General features: G+C 45.5%; 1 protein-coding gene across 1 annotated transcript in view; it reads right to left on the reverse strand.

Annotated features, from left to right (window-relative positions):
• Positions 1 to 15,501, reverse strand: part of ptprb (protein tyrosine phosphatase receptor type b) — a 43,334-nt gene extending 27,833 nt beyond the window's left edge. The window contains 21 exon segments of the mRNA XM_020613430.1: positions 1,221 to 1,396; positions 1,894 to 2,079; positions 2,082 to 2,150; positions 2,239 to 2,386; positions 2,575 to 2,705; positions 2,809 to 2,974; positions 3,513 to 3,610; positions 3,695 to 3,899; positions 4,354 to 4,412; positions 4,762 to 5,028; positions 7,455 to 7,500; positions 7,503 to 7,584; positions 7,951 to 8,068; positions 8,607 to 8,753; positions 8,869 to 8,985; positions 9,198 to 9,461; positions 9,533 to 9,790; positions 9,867 to 10,007; positions 10,254 to 10,391; positions 12,314 to 12,743; positions 14,896 to 15,501. Coding sequence (XP_020469086.1) covers positions 1,221 to 1,396; positions 1,894 to 2,079; positions 2,082 to 2,150; positions 2,239 to 2,386; positions 2,575 to 2,705; positions 2,809 to 2,974; positions 3,513 to 3,610; positions 3,695 to 3,899; positions 4,354 to 4,412; positions 4,762 to 5,028; positions 7,455 to 7,500; positions 7,503 to 7,584; positions 7,951 to 8,068; positions 8,607 to 8,753; positions 8,869 to 8,985; positions 9,198 to 9,461; positions 9,533 to 9,790; positions 9,867 to 10,007; positions 10,254 to 10,391; positions 12,314 to 12,743; positions 14,896 to 14,961 — 3,312 coding nt within the window. The 5' untranslated portion in view covers positions 14,962 to 15,501.
• Between the last annotated feature and the right edge of the window lie 2,604 nt (positions 15,502 to 18,105).

Below are 18,105 nucleotides of genomic sequence, written 5' to 3' on the forward strand. Positions count from 1 at the left end.
CATCTTTGGAGGGAGCTTAAACTCTGCGTTGCTCAGCGACAGCCCCGAAACCTGACAGATCTAGAGGAGATCTGTGTGGAGGAGTGGGCCAAAATCCCTGTTGCAGTGTGTGCAAACCTGGTCAAGAACTACAGGAAACGTTTGACCTCTGTAATTGCAAACAAAGGTTTCTGTACCAAATATTAACACTGATTTTCTCAGGTGTTCAAATACTTATGTTCAGCAGTGCAAGACAAATAAATTCTTTAAAAATCATACAATGTGATTTCCTGAAATTTTTTTTAAAATTCTGTCTCTCAGAGTGGGAATGCGCCTACAATGTGAATTTCAGACCCCTCCATGATTTCTAAGTGGGAGAACTTGCAAAATCGCAGGGTGTTCAAATACTTCTGTTCCTCACTGTATGTGTGGTGAGAAAACCCTCCCTACGAGGAGAAGAATGCCACTCCCACAGTCCAACATGGTGGAGGCTGTTTTGGGGGTGTACATCTACATTAAGTGGAAGGAAGAATGAATGCCGCCCAGTGTCAGAGGATTTTAAAGCAAAGCCTCCTAGCATCAGTCAGAAAGCTAAAAATGAGGAGGCAGTGGATCCTTCAATGACCCAAAGCACAAAGTTAACTCAGGGATGGTTTAAAAAAACATAAGGTGAATGTTAACATGGCTGTCTCGGTGTCCAGACTTAAGTTTCACTGAAGTGCTGTGGATCAATTTGAAGAGGGCTGTACAGAGCAGGCAACCAAGCAATGTGGTCGTCTTGGAACATGTCTGCCATGAAAACCAGGCTAAAATTACAGCTGAGAGGATCCAAATGCTGCTCAGAGGGAGCCCACAGAGGTCGCAGGAGGTTAGGGAGGACGTACAGAGTGTTAGAGACTTTAGCACTGATATGGTTTCCATTATTTTACTCCAACTATTTTTGTTACTTCTGTTGATGTACCAGCTGAACGTGCATTAAATATTATGCTGATGAGAGAAAAAAAATCCTTGTTTTACTTTTGTCATTTCACATTAAGGGGGTGTAAACCTGTAGCCTGAGAGGGGTTCCTGCTAGTTAGCCTAGCCTCAACGCGGGCCTGTCAGCCTGCATTAGCTTCAGGCAGGTGTTCCTAAAAACTGCTAAACTGAACTGAGTGCATTATTGATAACAAGGTGACAGGAGATGGTGTTAATGTACATCAAATGCAGTAAAATATTTACATGCAATATTTTAATCCCACCTGGTAATGCTCCTTGCTGCTCGCTGCAGCGGCCTGTCTGTGATTGGTCGTTAACTCAGCGACAGCGTAAAGTGACATGTCGTAGATGTCGACGCGGCCGTCCGAGGGACGCCAGGAGAAGGTGAGAGAGGAGGTGTTGGCTGAAGTGACCGTGAGATTACCAACGGCAGCCGGACCTGGGTCAGACATGGAGGAGGATCCGAGTCAAGTGGAGAGAGAAAAACGGGCTTTGCCACCTCAGAAGTCAGGAGCTCTGAACTCTTGTATTCATCTTTATTACTGTCAAATGCATCTGTATATCAACCCACGAGGCACAGTGCTGAGTCTGAGCTGCACAACTCTAGATGCTAAAATCACACCATCTAGTGTTGTACAATGCCTTCTAGATACAAACTGCTTCAAATGCACTGAAATTTGATTGACAGATGACGGATTCCTACGACGACACAGCAGAGCACCACTGTCGACCGAGAGATAACCTTTACAAACTTTAACAGTTTAGGGAAACAAAAAAGAATTAGGATGAATTCCAGTGTGACTCCTTCCTTTAGTTTTTGAGACAAATGTGTTTGTGGTTTGAACCCGGTGTCCTTGAGCAAACATCCCTCCCATCAGGTGTGAAAACTCTCTTGGTTTGGACACATGCTTCTACTAAATGAATGCACTGACTCACGAGTTTGTCCTTCTGCTGTGGCCTCCAGCGATGGGACGCCGCCGCTCAGCGTCACCACCCTAACCCGGTACCACTTCCCTGAGGTCAGACCATCCAGCAGTTCGCTCCGACTCTCCATAGGGGCCGACCGATTGGCCACGACAACGTCAGCTTCATCCAATAACTGCAGACTGTAGCCGTCATCCTCTCCCAGCTGACGGTGAGACTGTGGGTGGTGTGGTCGTTGTCGGCCTGCAGGGCCGTGACTCTGGCCGGTGCTGGAGGGCAAGCACACACAGTACAACACAGGTTTCCTCAAAAGTCAGTGAAGCGAAGTAACAACATTTATATGAATCAGCTTCTTACCCGTCCTGCTGGTGGCTGTGTTGCTATTGATCAGCTCCCCGCTCAGCGACTGGATGGTGATGGTGTAGGCGTGGCCTGGGATCAGACCCAGGAAGTCCAGGGAGGTGACGTGTTTGGGGACGCGACGAGTCTCGACAACAGCACCGTCCTGCAAACAGGAAATGATGAAGTGCTGTGTCATTTGAAAAACAAAACAGAAATACCTCAAAACTGAACTTAAGTAAATGTACTTAGCTACTTTCCACCAAGTGACAGTGGGGTGTTCATCCATCAGCCAATCATCTACTGCTGGATTTGTTCTCCCAGTGTGAATCTGGTATGTGCACTGCAACTCACCGGAGCTGACAGGGAGACAATGTACATGTCCAGGTCTCCGTCTCCAGGTGTCCAGGAGACCAGCAGCCCTCCAGCTGAATCCATCAGACCGGGCTGAGGGTCCAGGTGGAGGTTTCCTACTGCACTAGGAACTGGAGAGAAGTGAAGTCGAGAGATGTGTTGCATTTCAAAGTGCAGTCGGAGGAGAAACGTATCTGTGATGTTTTATGGGAAGTTGCTGCGCCGCCGTCCTACCTGTCCGCCCCTCGATGAACTGCGCTCTCTGGTTTGATCCGCTGAACGTTGACACCACGATCTTATAAAGGCGCCCAGGGGTCAGAGAGGTCAGTTGGTGATGTTGCACCTCGCTGCCCAATGTGACCGGAGGGAAAACCCGAGTGTCGTTGAAGAGTAGAGTGACCTGGAGACAAGTGGTTAAATATGACCGATCATCACAGTTTCATGGCGTCCTGCAGATTAGTGAAACTCAGCCGCCGGCTTCTCCCATTTGTTAAATCTTTGCCACAGTCAGATTTCATATTTCGTTTCTGTGGGCGACTGCAGCCACTCAGTGGAGTGAGCACTGAAAGAACAGGCAGCTGTGGGAGGAGCAGGACGGGCTCAGAGTGAGCCACAACAAAGTGTGAGAGAGAGGTGGGATGTGACCTGCGTTGCCTGGGGTGGTGCCTGAGAATGTTTAATTTTTGGGAAAAAATTTAATGGGAACTTAAGGAAATAAAAAATAATGGAGGCTTGTTTCTGTTGAATCTTTCAAGTGAAGGTCTCAGTGGATGGACCAATAAATATTAAATCATCACATTAGAGAAGGAGAGTTTAACAGTTTAAAAAGGACATGAGGCCAGCTGGTTGCTGTTAAATAAAAGGAAAGAGACACAAAGACATCATCACTGTGTCTCACTCTGTGGTGAAAACAGGAGTAAGATGGTCAAACGTCACACCTCATAGTGGTCCACATCTCCAGGGGCGGGGCTCCAGGTGACAGTCAGATCACCTGTTCCTGCGTCGCCGAGCGACAGATTTGCCACAGCTGCTGGAACTGAAGAAGAGCTGCGACTTAAAATCATTGATCAAAATAGACACCAAACACAATTCACACTTGCTTCTCTGGTTTCCGACTCACAGGTGCGTCCATCGATGGAGACGCTGCTGACGTAGTCGCCACTCCAGGTTTCCACGGTGATGGTGTAGAGTCTGCCTGGCATCAGAGATGAGAACACGCACTCGTTGTGTCCGGCGGAGACGCTCTTGTTCTGCAGCACGCTGTGGTTGTACTGGATCAGAACCACATAACGGTCCACATCTCCAGCTGCATGTCGCCAGTACACCTGAACACACAGCACAGAAGCAACAAAACGTCAGTACTACTGAGGGTACGTAGCATACTGCAGAATACTCTATAAACGAAGGTACAACATGTACTTGGATTTAAAGGTGATTTGCAGTTAGCTCTTAAATCTGGTAAAAAACCTTGAGAGGAAAAATCTACTTCAGTTGAGCTGCTCATAGCTCCACTACACCGAGGATCTAATCTGTGTAGCAGGAGTAGTGTAGTGTATGTCTTGAAGGCTGACAAGCCAAAAAGGTTGAGAAATACTATGCTAGTGTTTGTTTCAAACACCCAGGAGACATCTGTGGGTCTGATAAGTGATCATTTTACTATGAGAACTTATATGTCAGATGTTTACGGAGGCTGTAAGTACAACAAGACCACGATTCTGTTCTTAAGCAAACAGATACTAACTAACCTAAATAAGCTTAAAACGTTAGTGACAAACACACCCTGAGGAAGTCGTCTCTTGCAGAGTGGACAGCTGTTGGGCTTTGCACAGTTGCAGGTTCTGCAAAACAGACCAAGAATAATCAAACAATATACAAATGTTTTAACGCTACCACAGATGCTCACAGTAAATTTAAACTGATTGGCGACTCTAAATTGCTCCCACCTCATTAGGATAAGCAGTATAGATAATGGATGGATGGACGGACTTTAAGCTTAACGAAATGTGTTTTGTTTAGCAGTGACTTCAGAAAATTTATCAGTGGAAATGTAACACATTCACAAATAAACAAATGTAAATAAGCATGAACTCCAAAGCTGATCAACTGAAATGTAAATAGAAGAGTAAACCCAAACAGAAACAAAAAAAAAATTTAACAAATCTAGCAGGAAACATAATCTGCTCTTACGTGTTCGTGCTCGAGTCATGGTGGCATTCTCCAGACTGCCGCTCCTCGTGACTATGACAACCGAGTACAGTCGCCCAGCGACCAGAGACCTGAAGGAGCACTGTGGTGGTGAGGAGTGCGACACGGCGAGTGTGTGAACGGTTCGACTCCCGTCCTGAAGACAAACCAGGTAGCTGTCCACCATGCCCACCGCTGGTCGCCATGACACCAGCAGAGCATCTGATCTGCCACCGTTAGCAACAGTTACCTCAGAGACAGATGCTGGGGCTAAAAGGAAATAGATTTTATTTATTGATTTATTTTACTGTGGCATTAAAGATCCTTAGCATGTCTCTGAAAAGTCAGGCCAAATATATAAAACTTAAAAAATGAGAATTACATTAGAGTACCTAACTGTTAAATAAAAATAAATACAATAAACAGTTTAGATAAACTGTTATTTATACAAACATCCTTGTCATAATCTTACTAAAGCATTATTATTTGTTTATTTGAATGAGTAGAAGAGTTTTTAAAGGCACTTTGAGACTTTAGTCACATGTAAATTTGTTTCAGTAAAACATCTGTAGTGCTGTTGACGATGTCACACAGTAAAAATCCAGGTAAACTTTCCAAACAAAGCCTCCACAAAATGAATCGCTTGATAGGAAAAGTAACAATCAACATTATTTTTACAGCATAATGGCAGCACGCAGGGAAAATGTGTACTGTACTGCAAATGACCACCGGGGGCAGCACTGCTATTTGGAACTATGAAGAGGTGGTGCAGTACATCAACTTACAAAAGTAATCTGGGGGTGCTGGGGGGAAGGGTGTGTTATTGTTAGCCTGAGTGCTGATTGGCTGGCATGTGAACACACACAGTCTGTCCAGAAAATAACTGGGACATTCTGTGGGAACAATAGGTGTGTGTGTTTTTGTGTGCTGCGTGGACAAACTGCAGCTTGAAAACATTGTTGTGAGGACGTTGTCTGGTCCTCGCACCTTGAGGAGGCCGTTTGAGGGTTCAGACTTATTTTAGGTCCAGGTTAGAACCAGGTGTAGCTTAGGGTTTGGGGTTAGGCATGTAGCGTAGGTGTTATGGCAGTGAGCGCCCTCACAAAGATAGATGTACAAAGGGTGTGTGTTTGTGTGCAGGAAAACCTTTGAGCAGGGCGTTTTTGTGTGGAACATTCCTGCCTTTTGGTATTTAGACCATTGTTCGAAAGCTCTCCGATATCATCATACACACAGAGCAGTTGTTAACCTCTGGAGCTCTAACACTTAGCAACCCTGACTTTTAAACTCACTGGTTGGGTGAGATGATGAAACTATTTCTAACAAATTTCCTCTGGTGATGACTTTTGATTATAATTTTAAGAAATAAAATGACAAATGATGTGAGCATCCATCAGGAATCTTACTTTTAACAGAAAACAGCGTGTAGCACAGTGAAAAGAAGAGGTGAAAAAGTGTTTATAGGAGAGCGCTATAATTTAAAATGGACATTTTTACAGATGTATGTGATGATGATTAGCTCAGAAATATGAAAATGATTCATTAACAAGTCAAACCCGTTGTCTATAGGTCTAAATATGCAGGTTATTTGGATGTTAATGGCATTTACTGTAACAACATTTTCTCTGATGTGTTTTCCAAGCATCCAAAAACGAACGGTTCCACCAAGTCGCTTGTTAAGTGACAGTGAAGCAGACGGTCGTGACAGGACATTGTCAGACAGTAACACTCTGTAAACTCTTTGTTCGCACTCTGTTCGTTGTTTGGTTGGGGGGGGGTCACCGAGTTTTTCCTGTTAACAGCAGCTAAATGTGTTGGGAAGGTTGTGTCTAGACAAAAGTCTGACTGACCAGCAACCAAACAGTCTTGCGTAACCGGAGGAGTGCGTGTATTTTCTTCTGGCTTCTTGAACAATAACAACCATTCTAGTCGCTGCTGAAAAGAAACATTCACTTTTTGTGTTTGTCAATACCTTTGTTTCTCACAAATCTCAGTGAGAAACTGTGCTAACATCTCTTCTTTCTTTCCGTTAATGCCACAGTGATGACGTCTGTAGCGTGACGATAACTGGAGCTGGGGCCTTCTGGGAATTTGGTCCGTTTTTAACAGAAAAGTCAGGTTGAAATGTTCTGGCTCAAGTGGCAGCTTTTAGCACAAATAGCAAAATTTGATTTTGAAGGCTCAGTGATAGTATTTACAGTAACTATGATTTTGGAATGTAAATGAACAAATGCATGTATGAAAACTATCAAAGATTAAACACAAAAAGTGGTAAGACTTTCTTTTACTGGTAATTTCCTAGTAATGTCCTTGAAATGTGTTTAAAAATACTGTTAATTACTCCTACTAAAGTGTTTATACAGCAGCGTCCACTTATGTCTGTCCACAGGAGGAGTGAGAGTTAATTCATGCATTAGTAAACATGAATGTCTGCTTTTAACTACATTACAGTGTGTAAGTGTACAGTGTTTAGTCAGTGACCAGATAGCAAACAATTCAACAAATATGACCAAGCTTCCAAAAGTAAATGAATATATATGTGCAGGTTTACATCATGGGCTGTTTTCCCAAGGAGCAGTGTATGTTCCCTGTGATTGCTGCTATTTATGGACTTTTCCCCCAGAAAACTAACATGTTAGGAAATAATCAGTCCTAAATAACTAAATACAAGGAGAAGAGAAGCTCCAGCATCTCACCTGTGCGTCCCTCCAGACTGGTGGGTTTAGACTGCAGCCCCCCGCTCGCCTGTAGAGGGCGCCGGGCGTTAAACTGGACAGCATCAGAGAAGAAGAGCCGACTGAGACGCTGTAGTTGTGAACCACAACACTGTGGAGGAGAAGGACAGTGATGTGTCCACAGTCATGTAAATGTACACGTACACGAGGAGAGATGGCTGGGTGTCACGGCTTTCAACCCAGTAAGGATGACACATCCTTACAGTACTCAGTACAAAGTAAACGGCAGCATCTACTGTATATTTTCATGGTCATGTGATACAATCAAAAGCTCCACAACAGCTACTAAATGGACCCTGAGATACTGTTTAACAGCTGATGTTTCTCAGGTCAAGAATAATCTGACTCTCAGCTCTGGACTTGTCGGACGGCGCTCCCCATCGTCTTGTCAAACTCTGGAGAAGACAGACGACAAGATGTCCCCAACAACTCGGCTTCCACGCTCACACACACAAACCTGCCCTGCAGCAACGTCAACGAGTACGAGTCCACGTCTCCTGGTGGTTTTTCCCATGATGCCTGGAGGCTGTCGACTCCTGAGCTACTCAGAGTGATGGCACGCAACGCCATGGGAACTGCAACACACAAACACACCGGCCAGTCAGCACAGTCACGCACCAGGGCCTTCAACAGCGTCCTAAGAATTAACTGCTAATAATCAAGTCCGTAAAATGACCGAATAACTTCACAATATTCCACATTTAATTCACTGAACTGTACTAAAGTCATTTGTTGATTCGACAGCTGTACTTCACTACACAGCCCTTTTTCTCAGGCCTGTTCTCTTAAATTATTGTATGTTCTACATTGATTGATGTTTTTCTGGCCTAAAATTGCCAAGGTTAATGGCACTGAGCCAAAAAAGGTACCTGACTTAAACTCCATAATATGTACTAGAAATACGCTGTAAATCACAGTCCCACAAATTCCCCAAAATAAAACATTTATTAGAACAAGCTAATTTCAGCTGTTCTTAGCCCTCAATAGACCACTTACATAAAATAAAGGGTTTCTCCATAAGAGTCTGAAAGTGCACCAATAGGTTTCTCTAAGTGCTCGCTACAACAGAAATAAGGTTTCTGTCCCCACAAGGACCGACTCAAAAACACACACCCGTCCTTCCCTCCAAAGACACAGAGGTGTTCAGTTTCCCACTCCTGGTTGTCACGGTGATGGTGTACTGTCTCCCAGGTGTGAGCACATTGAATGTGCACTCCCTCATGTTTGGCTCCACCTCCCTCATATCCATGGTGACATTACCTGCAAGACACAGGACGCAATAATAATAACTACTGCATTACTAAAAAAAAAAAAAAAAAATATTCACCTGATATTTTTATAGGTTTTGAAATCTTATGGCGGGCTGAATGGTTACCATGGCAAATTGTGAGGAAGTAGCTGTCACGTGACCCAGAGGGGGCGTGGCTCCACATGGCGCTGAGTGAGGTCTCATCTGAGTGTCGAATGTGGAGGTCGGACACTGGGGCAGGAGCTGCAGAGAACCAGACAGAGATCCTGAACTCAGGCTTGTTCAGTGCTGGGTTTTGGACTCGGATAGGAACTTTTGTTTTACGTTTCTGTTTTAGTCATGTTTCTGTTGCAGTGGCTGGATCTTAGATACATTTCTACATATTTGCTGCATTACGTTTGTGCGGTTATGTTTCTGTGTTTCGTGTTCTACAGTATGTCCTGCAGTGGTCTGACCTGTGGCTCCCTCACAGCTGCTCTCTGCTGTCAGTCCTCCACTCTCCACCCTCAGCACGGCTCTGTACTGCCTCCCAGGTGTTAGTCTTGTCCCAGGGAAGCTGAAGTTCACTGTGTCCCGGTCCACAGTGGTGCTGACCAACTCTTGGGAGCCATCAAACAGGAACAACCAGTAGTTCTCCCAGTGTCCAGCAGGGGGTGACCAAGACAGCAGGAGGCCCTCAGAGGAGGGAGACAGGAAGAGGAGGGAGGCCGGAGCTGGGGCTGGACAAAGGGTGAAGACATGATGAAGAAAAGACAAGAAAGAAAGAGAAATGAAAAGAAGGACTACTCACCTGTCCTGACAGTGATTTCTGATTGGTTTATCAGCTCGCCACTCATGGATGCCACTGCGACTTGATAAGCCGAGCCGGGAGTCAACTGGTTGGTGGTGACCTCTGTGGCGTCCGGAGGAAGTGTCGTTTGCCATTGGCTTGTGCCGTTGGTCGAGAGGGTGACGATTAGTATGTCCAGGTCACCTTCAGGCTGCCATGACAACCACAAGCTTGTGCTGTTGTAGTAGTCGACAGTGAGGTTGGAAACAGCAGAGGGCACTAGAGAAAAAGAAAAGCGCAGATATAAGACTTCTCTCCATCTGTCCTCTCATCGTCGTCCCTCCTCTCTCTGTACCTGTCTGAGCCTCAATCGTCCTGCTGTTCTGCAGATCGCCAGCCTCCGTGACTATGGTAATGTTGTACAGCCGTCCTGACGTCAGGTTGAGGAGCTTGAGTTGTGTTGTCGTGCTCTCCAGCGTCTCATTCTTCAGTAGACCTGTAAAGGAGGTAAGGTAAACAAAAGGTCGCAGCCAGGAACCAACCATCAACCTTTACATGAGACAATGGAGATGTGGCCAGTTGCTAATTAGATATTTTGCTCTGCTGTAGCGATGAACAGAAGGTTTCTGTCCTACGTGTTCCACACCAGGCAAATACATCTTAAACATGACAGTTTACCATCAAGCCTTGTGAAAAGCTGTGCAACACTTTTCTCATGAGGAGCTAAGCGTGACAGACGTACCCGGACGGTGCAGACTCGCAGGTTGCTCCCACAACTGCAGCCTGAAGCGCTGTGTACTGCCGGGGCCAGCCTGCCAGGAAAGACCCAGGCTGCTGCAGGTCCTGGAGGTCACTGCCAGGCTGCTCACTACCGACGGCCCTGACACAACATGCACAGTTCACAGCAAGAGACAAAACGAGAGGTTTTCAGTGTGGAGGGAATTGAAATAAAATCAAACACCAGGACAGAATGATTTGTCTGTAAATTAGTGACTGTTTGCATCCAAGAGTCAAAAATCTATAACTTTCCTGATCATGTGATGATGCAGGCATGAAAGAAGCAGCAGCTCAAGGAGGCAGAAACATCAAGAGTCGGTCTGCAAATGGCTGCAGAGCTGCAGCCTGATAATTGTTCAACCTCAGTTTGAAGCTCCAGCTGCGACACAAACTTCACCCAGAGACCGCTAAGAGAGGAATTCTGGGAAAGCAGGGAGCACTCATCTGAAGAGAAGCAGGGAATGTGTGTGTTCATGTGTGTCAGCGGACTCCCAGAGTGCTCAGGCTCTGATGACACAGATTGGAGGCGATGGCCCTTTTCATGCCGTCCGGCTGAACTCATGTTCCAAACAGATAAATCACATTAAAGTCCCACCAACTGGGAAACAGCATGGAAATCTAAGCTAAGCTAAACGCAGCCCGGACCTTCCTCTGTACAGAGACCACGCTCGTGTAGTTTGACCGTGGAGAAAGCAGGAACGTTGCTGCACATGTGGCTGGTTCAAACAGGCAAAGAGGTCATGTGACCACTGAAGATCATAGTCAGAGAGCACCAACACCACAGAAGAAGAAGTGTTTTCTGAGAAGGCTGCTGTCGGGACTCGACTGGGTGCAGTTACACCCTGTTTCCTCCTCTCACTCGCACACACACACACACACACACACACACACACACACACACACACACACACACACACACACACACACACCCTTTCCCAGTGCTTCCCACAGAACAAAGAAACAATGGAGGCAGGAAATGGCTGAACCCTGAGCTCTGCCCATGATGGAAATACACACTCGGGGTCCAACTTCTGTTCTGGATGCTGGCCAGCGTGGACACACAACACACACACACACACTTTGATGTACTTTTACTGCTCTATCACTCTCCCTCAGCAGGGCAGGGGTTCCTGTAGCTAATCAAATTGCTGCAGAGAGGGGAAGCGCCACGACATTAACTCTGAGACACACACACTCGAAACAACACGGAGGTCACACTGTGCTCTTTTACTTCAAAGGATGAGAAGTTAGAGGAGATGGAAACAATAGAACAGAATCTCTGGACTAAACACTGCGAGCAAGGCTCCTGAACTTCAGACGTCTCAGACATGTAACTGTGTGGCTTGTCGCAGGTTCATGTGGATGCAGCAGTCAAGTCTAGTTGGTTTAATGCAGAAGACCACTGTTAATTGTAAACAAACAACATTTTACATACAAGTGTTTTACATTTTTCATCAGCAAAATAAAAACTATAATGTCAAATGTCACAAATGGATATGAAGCAATACTGTCTTAAAGCACAGTCTGAAAACCACAAACTGTAGCTTCTGATCAGAGAAACCATTTCCCCCCACCACCTAAAAAAGCCTCTGGAGGTCCAACGACAACCAGCGCGAGGCCTGAATGCCAAACGGCACGCTACCAACGTCATGCTTTTGATTCGCTAATGTATTTAATCTTCCTGCCGTGGAAATCAAATCTCATTGTGCTCAAGGGACTTTTACCCCCGGGAACCTTCTGGACAAAAGGCTCCAGGAACTTCCTGGTGGAAATGCACCTGTGCAGTCTTGATCAGCAGTTTGCTTGGCTGCTATGGAAATCTCTATTATTCTGGGCACTTTACTCACAAAAAGACCAACAAATATTCATTTAAACCACCATTTTGAACAAAAGTACTGACTATTAACTGAGCAACATCCACAAATGGATCAAGACCACGTGACAGTGATGAATGCTCTAAAACAAGGGAAGAGGACCTCGAGACAAGATCGGTTGTCCTGTGTTTTAACAGAGGTAAGGACTTACTGGTGTGCAGGGTGAGGTTGGCTGTTTCTCCATCCGTCTTGGATCGAACCTGCAGTTCGTAGGCGGTTCCTGGCTCCAGGTGACCCAACACACAGGTGAAAACATTGCTCACATCTTTGTTCCCTTCATCCTCGACTCCTAGCTGGTTGGTTCTCAGGTAGTTCCTTTCTCTCCCCTCCTGCTTCTCCTTTGCTTCCTCCTCCTCCTCTCCTCGCTCCCTTCCCCTGATCTCATTCTTTAATTCTTTGTCTCCTCTTCTTCTACACTTGGCGCCATCTGCTCCGGTGTCCAGCGACATCACGGTGAAGGAGCAGTTCTGTCCAGGTGTGGTAACAGTCAGTGATATGGAGTCCACACTGGACACTGGCTCCGACACAGAGATGCTGCATGGGACAGACTGGTCCTCTGTGGGAGCTGCACTGCTCACATCCTGACAGGAGACAAGAGAAATGGCGCTAAGATGAAGAAAACTTGTGTCCATCAGTCAGCTTAAAAAGTCAATGTGTTCCTCAAACACCTGCATTCACATCAGCTGCACCTGCACAGTTTCCTTAGTACTGTATTTTCTCACATTTTGAATATTTAAAAACAGATTTAAAGGCACATAATCCCCCAGAAAACCACAACTTGTTCGTACACTTTAAAGTTTGTAAGAATTGAACGAGCAGGACATAGCGTGCTACTCGGCCTAATCAGTAGCCTTTACAGGCGCTGCTGGGTGTTTTTGTTTTTACCTGGGGCAGAGTCGGGCCGTTTCCCCCGTGTTTACCTGAAGTTAACCATATCCTGTCTCCAGGCCTGTGCTTAACACAGACACGAGACATCTCTCTTTACTAAAAGAAAATACAGATCACGCCTTCACTATTGACTGTTTCAGGGATTGTAGCAGTTTATTTATTTTCAGTTTTCCCATTGTCTGGATCCATCTGTATCAGGGAAACTAACGGCAAATAAGCCTTTAACACCTTTAAACTGAAAACTCGTGTGAAAAACAATTCTACACCTCTGAACACTGGAATATTTTTGCTGAAAAAACTGAACCTTGTGTGTTGATGACAACAAGGAAGCATCATGCAGACTATTGTGTCTGCAGCTACGTACACAACTGTAACTACAATGTTTGTGGTGTGTTATCACATTTGAAGTGTGATTGTACCCGACCTCTGGCCTTGTGCAAGTGCGTGCGCGCGTGCACTGAGCTCTATAACTTTTAATTCTGCAAAGCAGGACAAAGCAGAGTAATCGCTTACTGATAATGAGGCTCAGAGGAGTTCAGAGACAACAATGCAGCAGCGACAGACAGGAAGTGGGGGGAGTGGGGGCTGAGGAAAATGAAATACCAGTGTTACACACAGTTCAGACTGTAGATGTCGAAGCAGTGGTCCAGCTGAAATACAGGTTCAGAGAGACCTGAAAGCTGCTTTTAAATCAGCTTAATGGTCACAAGTACACTCAGCCTAACATCGCTGTCAGCGGGCGATGGCTTAATATTCACAGGAAATGCTCGTCTCCCGTCTCCCGTCTCCACGTCCAGAACAAACGAAGGTCCAGGTTGTGTTTAGCCTGGCACAGCACAAAGAGTGGAAACTGCTCCATCCATGCACACTGTGGCACAGGTTCATCATGGTATATATACACTTGTCCCTACACTTAAATAATTAACACCAGTTCTTTAAAGTTTAAACCGGCGTAGTGCTGCTAAAGCACCAAGTAGTTTTATAGATAGAAGTCTGACTGCTCTGGGTTGCAAAGACTCTGCCGTGTGTTGCTGTAGCATGTATTATATACAAGTGTTGGCATCATGACACCGAGGTTCCCCTGTCCAGTGTCAAACAATACAATGTGCTTTATTTAACATGGTTTTTCTTGCTCAGACCAACTTTGTAGGGCTTTTGTCAAAGTTAAAATAAAGGCAAGGATCTGTGAACATCCCAGATTAGGCAGAAAAATAAACGTGGTTAACGCTGTTCCATGAACACCACCACAAAATGACTGCTTGGCAAAGCCACAGTGAAACTGGTGTACAAGTCCTTCTGCCCATTAAACTCATATCTCTTCATCTTTCTATTGATACATGATAAAGTCTGTTTTGCCACTATAAAGACAATTAACAGAAAAAAGCTGTGTTTTCATCTCCAGAGGAAAACAGCCTGTCTCACCTACACTCATAGAGAAGATGACAAATCACTGTTTCACTACCACATTCTGCACGTGATACAAACTTCAGTTTCATGGCAATGAGGATAAATTTGGAAGCAGCACAACGGTGTAACAGTAGGCTACAGTAGGTCGGTTCTTCACATGACGCTGTGGCTTTGTTTTGATAGAGGGACATCTGTTGGCTACCTGTGCTACACGCAAAAGACAGCAGTGAAAAATGGCTTTTCTTAAATACATGATTATAAGTTTCACTTTGAGAGAGTCTCGGCAACAGTACTATGCAAAGGGGCTGATAATGATCTAAAAAGCAGCTTAAATCACATAGTTTCTCAGTATTTCTTCAGAAACACACATTTCCAGGTTGGCGCCACATTAAAAACCACTTGATTTATCAGTAAATCTTGAAGCAGAAACAAACTGACCTGGAGCAGCAGCAGCGTGGTGAACCACAGAGAGCAGAGACGGCTGTGGACTTTACATTTCAGCATTTTGCTCCCTCAGATCCGCAGACAGAGCAGACACCACCATAATCCTGAGGCTGAAGCTTTATTTTCACTGTTTAACGGTCGATTTTTGGAAAATATCCTGCTCTTTTATCTGTGTGGTCTTCAGCGCTGAACAAGCCTGTCTGGAAAATTTAAGTTGGGGGGAAAAAAACAGCTGGAAAAACAGTTAAATGGCCTTTTTATGTCAATAAATTCTTAGTTGGCACAACAGCTTCTTTGTTTCCAGATATTTAATCTCGTCAGCCTGTCGTTTCGTCTCTGACTCAGGTCCATCCTACACTCAGACCCAGTCTCCTCTGGTCTCCCTCCCAGTCTCACCAGCTCTATGTCTTTCTTCCTGCCTGTCTGTTGGTCGGGCAGACTCTATTAGTGGCGATGCTGGGAGTCACTAACGGACTTCCTCAATCAAGTCAACAGCTCTGTGAGTCATTGCAAAGGCATCACTATAAACCTCGTCTGGATGACGGCTATAAATAGGCCTGTAGCGCCAACAGCAGCACACCTAGCTGTGCTGACAGCAGACGAGCTTTTGATTCATCCCCCTGTGATGTTTAAACTTTGCTCTGTGACAGTCCTCTGATGCATCTGTGCTTTCACCATTTCCGGGGTGTAAATTTAGCTTTGGCTCCACTTTGACCTGCTCACTGGGCTTCTGTGATTCTGCTGCTGTTGATAATTCAGTTCTATGACATCTCGCTGAGTATAATCTCAGATTTGTAACATCCAGCAGAAAATTAATCTGAAACTATTTTGATTGTTTTATTAAATGTGAGACTTTGTTGGTCCTGTTTTATACGACAGTAAACAGAATCTTTGGGGGTTTGCATTGGTGATCTGACAAACCGTGACATCTCAGGATCTGAGCCACAAAAGGCAGACTGTGATGCAGTGCTAAAAGTTAAAACTGCTTTCGTCTCAGATGGTCTGAGCTACATTTAGTCATCCACACCCCTTCCTTCCTTCATGCTCGCCTCCTCTCTCTCGCTCTCTCGATGTGACACTTCCGTAGTTTCCAGGACAAACAGTTTCAGGAATGAGTCATGTGGGGGTCACTTTGGGGTCGTGTCACCTTCATTATGGATCAGAATGCTGTATCAACTGCCATGTTAAGCCCTTGACCTTGTTGGGGATGTCTCACTCATTGTTTGGGAGAATGAACAGAGCATATACAACCCAGTTCTTTGGTTCAGTCCAATTCAAAGACGACACAGGTTTGCACTCCACTGTTTTTATGTCCAGTGTCTTTATGTACACATTACAAGTAATAATATACTGTGTGTAGATAGAGTAGATAAAGAGGTTACAGCACTACTCGGTGGCTAATGTTCCAGGCTACTACAACATTCAAGTTGGCTAGTAAAACATTTAAAAACCAGGTACCTTACTTACAGTAGACTGAGCTGTAATGTCCACACAGCAGAAGTTTAAAGGGACAAACATTTTTTATTTCAACACTGGTTTTTTTCCCCATGGTATTTACACTTTAAAAGTCAAGTTTCCTAAAGTTATTCTTAATTAGAAATGAAACCAAGATGTCAACTACTTTTGTTTTATAGGTGGCTAATTGTTTTTTTTTTTTCCATCTAACCAATGGTGTTACAATAAAAGCCAACTTGCTAATGCATAGAAAGAAAGTTAGCTAATGTCAGCTAACTAACAAAGTTCAAGAGAAACATGGAGTTGAGCATTAATCAAACCAGCTTTAAACCACTGGACTACAACTTTAACAGGAGCTAGAATCAGTTCTATTTCGTACAGGGTTCACGGGGGCGAAGGTGGCCCGCGGCTCCGGCCGCGCGCTTTACAGCACCCTCCCGCCCGGACCTCGCCGCTTCCCGGGGCCGTGGACTCGGTGCTCGCTGCGCCCTCTCTTCCCCGCGCCCCCCACCTTCTAAGAGCTGCTGCTACTGGGTTCATCCCCTCATGCGTGCACAGTCATGAAGACTTTGTTTTGTGCCCTGTGCCCTGCACAGGGCTCACCCCCTCAGGTCCATCTCCATTATACAATGCCTGCATGGCCTGAGCTCTGCTCCCTTTTTTCCTCAGCACATGAAGCAGTCACCTTGTGAGGATCATCTGTTTGCTGCTAATGGGGATCGTGGTCCAGATGAAGGCAGCTGGGCTAACCACAATGAAGAATTGTTGGCAGATGAAGCTCAGGAGTTTCTAGACACCTTCAATTCAATGGAAGGGCAACATGCAGGGGACGGGTCCACCCACCACACCCTCCCCCCACAGACATGATGGGCGACATCTACCAAATGGAACAACAGAACAGGTCCCTGTTTGGCCCAAGTTCCCTGCCATCCGCCCCTTCTTGTCAGAGGCAGCTGAGCATCCATGGAGCCTGAAGGCACCAGATGCACACTTCAATCCCAGAGTCCAGGGAGCAATGGAGCACGGTTTCCCTGCCATTCCACCATTAGAACCAAGCAGTCTTCTTGGGCAAACAATGGCCAACTCCCATTGAGCATGTGAGATGAGCCTCCACTGGAAGTGGATGCTTGTTCTTACCGCCCGTGGCCCAGAGGTCTTCTCTATGCCTTCCCTCCCGTCTCCCTGATTCCACATCTTTTAACGTGGGTGCAGGACCAGCGTCCAGCAGGGCATTTACTACATCCAGCTTCCTCCTTAACCCAAGAGCAACAGCTCTTAGAGGGTGAAGCCTATATGAAATAGAACATTGGTTATGGACTGTAACCCCAGATTCTATGAGTACAGGCGTAGTCCTCTAAGCTGAGGGCCCCACTAACTCCACCTCCACCACCCAAAGAAAAAAATGCTGGTTTATTTGGAGCAGAGCTTATGCCACGCAGGTGATATATATACAGTGGATGCAGACCTTAAGGGGTCAGCCCAGTGCAGGGCACAAAAGAAAGTCTTCACAACAGTGCATGCACAGCCAGCATGCCCGTCGGGATGAACCCAACAGCAGCATGCTGTCCTCTTAGAGGGCGAGAACATAGAATCTGGGGTTCCATCTGCACATAACCAATGTTGTTCAAGTAACATTAGCAAAGAGCAACATCTACATGTCTCGAGGTCCTTCACTAGATAACATATCAAAAGTAACAAACTTTAGTATGAGCTAAAATTGGTTCTTTTAACAGCTAATGTGAGTTTAAG

Source organism: Monopterus albus, unplaced genomic scaffold, assembly GCF_001952655.1.
Source record: "Monopterus albus unplaced genomic scaffold, M_albus_1.0 scaffold134.1, whole genome shotgun sequence".
Taxonomy (NCBI): domain Eukaryota; kingdom Metazoa; phylum Chordata; class Actinopteri; order Synbranchiformes; family Synbranchidae; genus Monopterus; species Monopterus albus.